The sequence below is a fragment of the Centruroides sculpturatus genome, unplaced genomic scaffold (assembly GCF_000671375.1).
Source record: "Centruroides sculpturatus isolate CEXI.00-Female unplaced genomic scaffold, Cexi_2.0 scaffold1001, whole genome shotgun sequence".
Classification (NCBI taxonomy): Eukaryota; Metazoa; Arthropoda; class Arachnida; order Scorpiones; family Buthidae; genus Centruroides; species Centruroides sculpturatus.
In genome coordinates, this window is record NW_019385336.1 from 119,872 (window position 1) to 129,612 (window position 9,741).

General features: G+C 31.3%; 1 protein-coding gene across 1 annotated transcript; it reads left to right on the top strand.

Moving 5' to 3' along the window:
• The first annotated feature begins 2,186 nt into the window (after positions 1-2,186).
• Positions 2,187-8,312, top strand: LOC111637806 (cytochrome P450 3A28-like). The gene is made up of 13 exons (XM_023383367.1): positions 2,187-2,313; positions 5,127-5,223; positions 5,287-5,336; positions 5,641-5,737; positions 5,816-5,944; positions 6,021-6,252; positions 6,331-6,470; positions 6,534-6,649; positions 6,735-6,843; positions 7,570-7,658; positions 7,722-7,862; positions 7,946-8,105; positions 8,180-8,312. The coding sequence occupies exons 1-13, from the start codon at positions 2,255-2,257 to the stop codon at positions 8,261-8,263; spliced, it is 1,503 nt and encodes a 500-aa protein (XP_023239135.1). The 5' UTR covers positions 2,187-2,254; the 3' UTR covers positions 8,264-8,312.
• The last annotated feature ends 1,429 nt before the right edge of the window (positions 8,313-9,741 follow it).

A 9,741-nucleotide genomic window follows, 5' to 3' on the forward strand; every position in this document is an offset into this window, starting at 1 on the left:
ACACACACACACACACACACACACACACACATTCATTTTTATATATATAGATACATGTCGAAATTCAACCTCACTGAAGGGAGATGGTTAGGATTAAGGCTTACGGTAAAGAACTCTGCTTCTATTTATACTATTTTAGATGCGGGTTTTTGCGTTTTTGATTGCGTTTTAATAGGGTACGTCAACAGAATGTACACTAAGAAGAAATTTTTCGAAAAATTCTCCCCCCACGGGGGAAGTGTTATAAATTTATAATAGATACATTTTGAGCCACAACAACGCGTGGCGGGGTCTGCTAGTAACTAATAAAATTCGTTTTTTCATACTTAAAATATTTATCAAATCAATGTAAGCTAATAACATCATTCCATTGTTTATGATTAATTGTTTCTATATATTTCTTGCTACGTTATCTCTAACATGTTAAAGTTATACTGTCTATTGACGAATATGATTGTCAGAATTAAATTATTTTGGTGGAGCCAAATGGTAAAGTATACTTAGGGTTTTATGATTTAAAAATTTCCGAGTTAACGCCTAAAAAAGTCTGAGGATCCAAACCTGATTCGAAGAAAAGCTTTGTAATCGTCTGGGCCATGCGTTTGTACATAGAATAAGAAATACTTAATTATATCTTTTCCGGCAATCAAACAGGAGGGTAAGGGTAAATTATGCTTGCCATCACTTGTTATGAGCTCTTATTAAAGAATAAATTTTTATGCTTATATTGAGTCTTACATACATACATATCTTTACGGTCATAATCCAAAAAGAGTGAGCAGGAGGCAAAAAAGACTATAATATTACAAACTATTCATCATCAACTTTCTCTAGCACACTTTCTCACGTTCTGTTTCTGACTCAACACCGTATATTCTTTCAGATGCTTATTCAATTTTTCCAAGCAAGATTTTCTCGGCCTTCCGCTAACAAGCTTTTCATTCATCTTCCTCATATATGCTCTCTTCAACAGTTCTCCTTTCGTTCTCTCAACATGGCCGAATTATCGTAGGGGCGATTTTTCCACCTTTTCAACCCAATTTTCTTTCACTCCATATCTTCCAGCACTTGTTCATTTCTCACATAGTTTCTCCTTGTTATGCTACACGTTCCCCTCAAATATCTTATCTCACATAGTAACGCTCTTCTGCCATACCCAAATTTCGCTACCATACATGAGCCAAGCAACACAACACTTCCATACACAATTATTTTGTACATCCAGTTATTCTTTACAAATCTACTCATTGCACCTACCACAGAAGAGTGAATGCTGGAGCTCATTGTATGAGTTTCAGCAACTAATCTGTTGATTTTACCGCATATCTTTCCATTTCCATCTATCATGCTTCCCAAATATATAAACTCATTCACATGTTCCAGTTGTTCACTATTCAACTGAATCATGCAACCGTTTGCCTTCAAACTCAATCACTTCAGTTTTACTCACATTCACTCACAGCATATATTCTTCTCACGCCTCTTCAAGCTAGAAACAAGTGTGTGAAACTCTTTCTTACTCTCTGATAATAGCGGTATCATCCGCATACAACAAACGACGGACTCGTTTATTTTCAATTCTCATTCTACATTCAGGTACTCTAGATCTCATCAGGCGTGCATCCACAAAAACATTAAACAATCATGGGGACATAACACACCTTTGTCTTAGACCTCCTCAATTATGAACAACTGAAACACTGTCATCCACGCGTTCGAATGCTTTGCTGTTTTTAAACATTGCTTTCACGTCTTTAAGTAGTTCACTACTCACTCTATAATCGGTTTCTCCCTATTCACACTATCATATTATTTTTCTGGGAATAGGAGTAAGTTTTTAAAAGTTCTGAATGCTAATAACGAAAAGTTCTGAATGCTAATAACCATATTAAAAATCGATATCTTCTATCTCTCTTTCCTTCGATTTACAATTTCCAAAATATATATCATTAATGTTCCATAAATATTTGCGTAAAATTTCAAAATTTTTCGATCTTGACAATCTTGAAATATAAAATAAAATATAGATCTAATACACAGAGGCACACAAAGTGAGAAGAAAGAGAGAGATTGCTTTTATCTGTCTACAAAAAAAAAAAATATGTAAATAATTTAAATTGCTGATAATAACCATAAACTATCTAATCTGTGATGAAAACAATATTATCTTTACGAATACACCCCTGTATAAATTCTATTATATATTCATTATAAATTGTGCTTAAGCCCATGTTTCTTGAAATTTCTGTATAAAATGTTCTCATTTTTATATGCAATTATAACAGTCATCTGTCTCACATTTCTGTGGATAAGGTAAATATTGATCTTAGTTAATATAAATTGATAATTTTACATAAAAGTAAACAAACATATCTTGACTTTTCTAAAATTTCAAAACCATTTCATTAAATTATTTAAGGCTGTGTACACATTAGGCGTTTTAAAGAACCAAGAGTTCTGCATAGGTATACATACTCAAACGCGCGTTGATAGATTTTTGTTAGAACGAGCGTTTCGCGGGCGTCTGCCGCACGCTTTGAGATATATGTGCTGCCATGTTGTACATTCGATCGCGCGCTTTCGGGTAGAGTGGACATACGTTGTCCGAAATGGAGAACGATCATTTCGATACTGATCTATTTATTGATGAAATCTAAAATAGACCAGCCATCGTCAAAATGATTTTATAGATATTCTAAAAGAATTAAAAAATTTGGGTTCATTTGTTTTAATTTTGGATATAACGTCACAAACATTCCATGCTCAGTCTATCTCATAATATTGGGTGCATCCAAAATTCTCTTTGCCTCTGCCATGGTATTTTATAGCGACGATGGAGGAGGCACATACAAGCAATTACTTTCACGTCTATTTCCAAACTGAGCCAGTGCTCACGCTCCACTAAGTGTCGTCGAACGCCGAGCTAACGCGCGGTGTGTACGCTGCTGACGCGCGTTTAACGTAACCCAAAACGCCTAATGTGTACACAGCCTAAACCTATTCCATGTTTGTTTCGTGCTCATTAATGAAGTTTTGATACATAATTAGTTTAATTGAATTAATAATTACTTTACTAGGCTAAATAATTTTTATCTTTCTTCCAGACTTATCAAACCGATCTTCTAAGGCAGCGATTCCCAACTCAGGGTACGCGGTAACCCTGGGGGTACACGATAGGTTGTTTAGGCGTTCGGAAAAAAGTTAGTTATTAGGCATAAAAAATAACATATTATGTTTCACAAATTAATAGTATTAAAAAATTATTAGGTAAAAATTGTTCCTTGCAACAATCACAAACTTTATTATACATTTCAAAATGCTAAACTAGAAATAAAAACTTATGCTGCCGATTGTACAATGCAACAGATCAATAAATGTTGCGCAGTCGGTCAATGGTAGTAAGGATACCATTATGTCTGATTAGTGATTATGCTACGAACTTTTGATTATGTGTGTTACCGTTATTATTATTATCTCTCAACAATAACCTCACGTGTTGTTTGAAAAAAGTATTCTTTTCTTTATAAAAAGTACTTTTTATTGTTACCAGGGAAAAGGACAGCTAGTTTCTCCAGATTTTCTGTACAAGCGGTAATTTTTTCATTATGTATTCAGTACTTTTATTAATTTTTTATTGACAAGACTATGTCTTGTTTATAAAATCGTACTGCCTGCTGTGTTACCAGCTTAGAGGTATGAAGGAGTACATGTCAAAAGATACAATTTGGCACAAAGTATTGGGTGCCAAAATCATGCGCGCATAAAAAATTCCAGACTTGTAGGTACTCAGGGAGCCGAGAACCGAGTCAAAATAAAATTCAAAATGGCGACACTCTCTACAAATAAGCAGTGCGAGATTTGCTCATGCGTTGCTTGTTGGGAAGTTGGAAATGCCATGGGGGTACGCTGACGAAAAAAGGTTGGGAACGGCTGTTCTAAGGTAATGTCAGCAATGTTCCCTCTAAGCTGCGCGGCTGCGCGGCCGCGCACTGCTCGAATTGTTGCCGCGCACAAGAATTTATGTACGAGCATGCACACCGATTTAAATTGTTGTTTACTTATTTCTCACTCTGTCTACAACATGATTATTGCTACTTATATTTCAATTAAATACATTAAATCATTGACAAGAGATAATATTTTGTATAAAAGTATGTTTTAAAATGAATTTTAATCTCTACTTTATAATTAATTATTTTAATTTTTATACAAAAAAGAAGATTATATATATATATGCTCAGCAAAAATATTTTTTGCTCAGTATATGTTCCACTCATCGACAAAAAAAAATTAGAGGGAACATTGAATGTCAGCCTTATTTCATAAGGCTGACATTACCTTCGAAACCTTTATTTTCGATGTTCATTTCAGGTAACTTAGTTTTTTATTTGTACATCTCTCTATTCTTCCAACTTTACTTTTTCTTCAATACAAATTATTATAATCACCCTCGTATTTACAAACTAAATCAGAGGGGTACGAATAAAAAAGTACTTAAAATGTATATTGAAAATAAAGGATATACTGTATTGTGAAATAAGGCTGTCAATTTACAAAATTGGTTTGATAAATCTGGAAGAAAGAAAAAAATTCTGTTAGCCTTTTACAGTAATTATTAATATTAAGACCCAGACCCAGCCAAAACTCATAAGTTCTGAATTGGACACAGAATAAAGGCCAAGATATTCTAACAGAGTGATTACTGAGGATGAATCATAGTGCTTTTTGTAACTTAAAATAGAAATCAGCCTCTTTACCAAGACAGAAAAATATTGCGTATTTACATATTCAAGTAAAAAATAACCCTTGTGGCATTTTTGATATTAAAGGCTTGCTGGGTAAGAGTTTGCTCCGCACGTCAAACCCCTCAAGTACACTTGAGGGGTTTGACGTGCGGACTACATTCACTTTTCCGGTCATCTCCATCACGCAGTGAAAGTAAATATGGCCACATTTCCGGCATACAAAAAAGCTGACACATACTGTGCATATTGAACATCTGGAGAAACATCAGATACATGAGTGAAATACAATACACAACCTCCCTACACACTTAGCTTACGTTTGCGCACTTTTACGAAAATTATTATAAATAAAGCAGTCTTAGACATCTTTATATATTTCAGATGGAGGATTAAGAAACTAAATGTATTTAAAAGATGCGGTATTCCTGGTCCTGAACCCGAATTTTTAACTGGAAATTTGAAAGAATTTAACTTAGATGTAAGACGTTTATCAAATACAAATAAACCTGAGGACTTAAAATAATATTTTCTTATTTTTTAGCGAACGAAATGTACTAAGGAATGGTTTGAAAAATATGGAAAAATATTCGGGTAATATATTGCTTTTTAAGTTATATCCTATAATTAAATAATCATATACAGTAAAATTGTCCAAAACGTGACCTGGTAAAGCGGAAAACTGCCCTACACAGGAAAAGTTGCTCGAAACGGAGCAATTTTCTTTGTTAAAATTCCTGTTTAAAACGGAACCTGCCAAACAGGAAACATATTCCGACCGTGCGGTTCCAGTTTACGCAGGTTTTTACTTTATTAATGGAAAAAAAAAATCTAAATATATATTTAAAATTTAATTAATTGTACTTAAGCTAAAACAATTTTACAATAAAATCTTTAGATTCTACTTAGGAGCCAAACCTTATATAATGTGTTCTGATATCGAATTCCTTAAAATTATGCAAATTAAGGAGTTTAAAAATTTTTGCGGTAGAGACGTAAGTTCAGCTTCTGGTCTTCATTGTATAAGAAACATTACATTTTAAAACAGTTTATTTATAAATGTTGTTTTCTAGCGAATACTTCCAGATATGGGAATATCTCACGAATCAGTAAAATATATTATAGCATTGCAAAAAGGTATTAAGTGGAAAAACCTAAGAAGTGTCATGACTAATTGCTTTACCTCTCAAAAAATTAAAATGGTATTATAAAACTTTTATTTATATTCCATACATTCTATTGTATATTTTAATATTGTTTACTTCTTCATATTTTCAGATGAGCACAGTGATACATGATCCGATTATTGCTTTCATGGAAAAAATCAAAAAAGAAAATGGCAAACCTCTCGATATTGCTCAGAGTTACAAAAGTCTAGTGTTTAATATAATGGGAAAATTAATATTCAGTGCTAAATTAAATGAAGAAAACGAAGAATACAATAAAATTGTCCAGTGTTTAGATTACTTACTTCAAAATGATATTGTGAGAATACCATCAATCATATCATGTAAATGATTTTTTTACTATTTTTTAGGAGTTTTTAAAAATAAATTTATGCTTCTTCAGTCAAAATTTATTCATTTAGTGTACTTTCCTGAAATGGAGCCACTTCCTACTTACTTTCGATTGTTTATGGACATTGCCAGAAATATGTTAAACCTTCGTTCAGTTCGATTGATTTTGAACACTGTTAAGAAAATAATTGCTGCTCGAAAACGGTTGATGGTTGATCTATTTTCAACTTTTGCCCCCAAAATCTTTAATTTATTAAATTAAAAATATTTTCAGAATAATCAAGATATTCTTCAAACTTTCCTGAAAGCTGAAGTAAGTTCGACAAATCGCAACAGAAAATTAACTAGCGATTATACTATTGTTAATATTGTACTACTGTTGACAGCAGGGTTATTATATTTTTATTATACTGTATATAAATAGTTTTTTTTAAGTTATATAAATGAAAATTAATATACCTTAAAACTTTTACAGGTATGAAGCCATTAAACTAGCATTAGAGTGCTGCACGTATCATCTTGCATATAATTCAAAAATACAGGAAAAGATTCGACTGGAAATTAATAATCACATCGAAAACAATGTAATTTAGTACAGTATTATGACTTTTAGAGGGAAAGCATGGCAATCGGACAGAAAATAATCCCCCAAATTTTTACATTTTTGGATTCGGGTGACATTAAAACGTCGAGAATACTAAAAATTTGGGGATTTTTTGTATGTGTGGATGTTGGTGTTTGTATGCAGGGGGCGCGATTTTGTTTATACGATTTAAAGTTTAATAACTTCTGTAGACTATCTTTTGTCGAAAATTTCTAAATCTTTACAGGGAAGTTGATATATTAAGGACTTTGATGCTGTTCAACTTGGTGAGTAAAGATCGAGAGGGTGGGCAGATGGAAGGCGTCGTGTGTTAGTACAGTATCTGAAATGGAGTCACACTTAATGAAGATTTTGATTCATTATTAGCGTTTACAAGTTTTCTCTCTCTTTTTTTTTATTATAAAACTCATCTGTACTCTTAAAATTTTATAGTTTATCCGGGAAAGTTATGCAACTCGTTGCTGGAATTTTTAATTTTGTTTTGTTTTCATGAAAATTTTCCTTTTGACAAAATAAACAATTTGTAATTTTCTCTGCACTTGAAATGTTAGTTGAATAAGAAGTCAATATGTGGCCTTACGTTAATTTTTAAATTATTATCTTAATCAGTTAATAGTATGAAAGAATATGGAGGTTTTAATGATTATTATAATTTACTTTTACAAATTTACACCGGAATCAAATAGATTTTACATCACTTTTACAGAAAGATATTCAATACGAAGATCTCATAAAACTTCAGTATCTGGACCAGGCTATTTCAGAAACACTGCGATTTTCATCACAGTCTGTTATGTAAGTTTCATAAAGACAAAAGAAAAACTATATTTTTATAACTCATTATGAAATATTTTTCAGAAATATTAGCAGAGTGGGTGAGCATGATTTCAAATATAAAGGAATGACCATACCAAAACACGTAGCAATTTTTGTACCCGTGCCAATTCTTCATACAGACCCGAATTATTGGCAAGAACCAGACAAATTTGATCCTGATAGGTGTGACTTGTTGCATACCATAATTTATGATACTAAAACGGTACAAAATGGAAAATATATAAATTAAATTTTTGCCCTTACAGATTTTCACCTGAAAACAGAATAAATATTAACCCAATGACTTATCAACCTTTTGGAGCGGGACCCAGAAATTGTGTTGCGTACAGATTAGCACGAACAGTCATGAAATTGATCATGGCTAATCTGATCCGATCTTTCGTATTTGATGGTTGTGAATGTGAGGTAAATATGTTTATAGTATATTTACATAATATAGTTTATATAATAATTCAAATGTGTATTCTCTTTCTCTATAGAGATCTGTAGTGAAACACTCAATATTTTCAACTCGTAAGAAAGATTCAATTTTAATCAAAGCAACTCCAATATCTTCCAATTGAGTATAAAAAAATTAATTTTTGTAGAAAATTTTTCTTAATTATATTCATTAATTTAATTGAAATGTATTAATTAAGATTATTTTATTTATAATATATGTTTAGTATCAAGATCATCTATAATACATAATTATAACAATAAAGCATTTAATGTTTTGTTTCGGAATGCTACAGAATTAAAATATAATAATTTATTTTGCAATTTATTATAATTATCTGTATCAAATCTTATTGAAAATCTTACTATATGCAGTTCATACCGTGCAAAATTAATCTGTTTTTACTCCTATACAGAGCCATAAGTATATAGGGAGTATACAAGTGCATACTACGTATGTATATGCATCTGTATATCCCCTTCTTCCTGAATACCATGCATATGCATTCATGTACATGGGATTCAGAAAAAAGTGGCGCTAATATGAAAGTGAAAAACATCAAATATATTGTAATAATATTTTCGTTTATAAATACATGTAAATCAACTTGTATACTCCTTGCGTACACAAAAATTATTTATAAATAATTTTGTCATGTATATTTTATTATTATTTTTATTATTCTCCCAAACTTAAGAGGCCTAAATATATAGCTTTGCACAAAACAGATGAAAAGGTAGTTACGATACTGCGTATTATCGAAATTTTTGAATCTATCTGTGAAATGTTTTTGTTGTATGGTTCTTTGATTAATTTGTTAATCTTTGCAAATTTCTCGATTCAATATATTTTTGAGGTCCAAGTTGGAGGAGAATGTTTTCGTATGTTCTTGTTAGCGGGATGATGGTCCTGTAATTGCAATGGTAATAATGTTTTTAAAAGTGTATGCCTATAAAAATTTCACAAGAAACGTTAACAAATAAAAATTACTAAATACGAGCAAATATTTATTGTTACATCGCCTTAATGTAAGAGCTGCAATTTTTAATTATATTTTTAATTTATTTAATTGAAAATATATTCTCACCACCTCAAATTAGTACTGTAATGTCTTGCCCCTGTACAGTACATCATACTTTTTCTTTAACAATAGAGTCGTGCTTGTCGTCTAACGCCTTTTGGGAGAAAATGTTTGAATTGAAATAATTTGAGTTCTAAAACAAAATTAAAATGCATTAGCAATCTGTTGTCCTCAAATTTTCAGCTTCTATTTATTAAGATAGAAAAAGGCTGAAAGCGAAAAATATACAAAGTAATTAAAATATTCGAAACAGAATTGCTATGTACAGTACATTCAATCATAATATGAATAAATAAAGAAATCACAGATAAAAATTATAATTAAAAAGCAAAAATCAGTTAATTATGTACACTTTTAAATAGAAAATACTTAATGACGATTATGCGTAATAGAAATTAATTAAGTTTCATTGTAGCACATCATAATTTACCTTTAAGCTATTCATGGTCGACATGTCATAACAGTGAAACTTCTTCAAGCTGATTAAAGAAGAGATTGCCTGAAATATGTTTGTGAATTAA

Excerpts from the sequence above, each read along its gene's own strand:
- LOC111637806 (XM_023383367.1), top strand. The coding sequence starts at position 2,255 with ATGTTCTCATTTTTATATGCAATTATAACAGTCATCTGTCTCACATTT. Across the intron at positions 6,471-6,533 it reads CTGCTCGAAAACGGTTGATG|AATAATCAAGATATTCTTCA; the intron begins GTTGATCTATTT and ends AAATATTTTCAG. Across the intron at positions 7,863-7,945 it reads GACAAATTTGATCCTGATAG|ATTTTCACCTGAAAACAGAA; the intron begins GTGTGACTTGTT and ends TTGCCCTTACAG.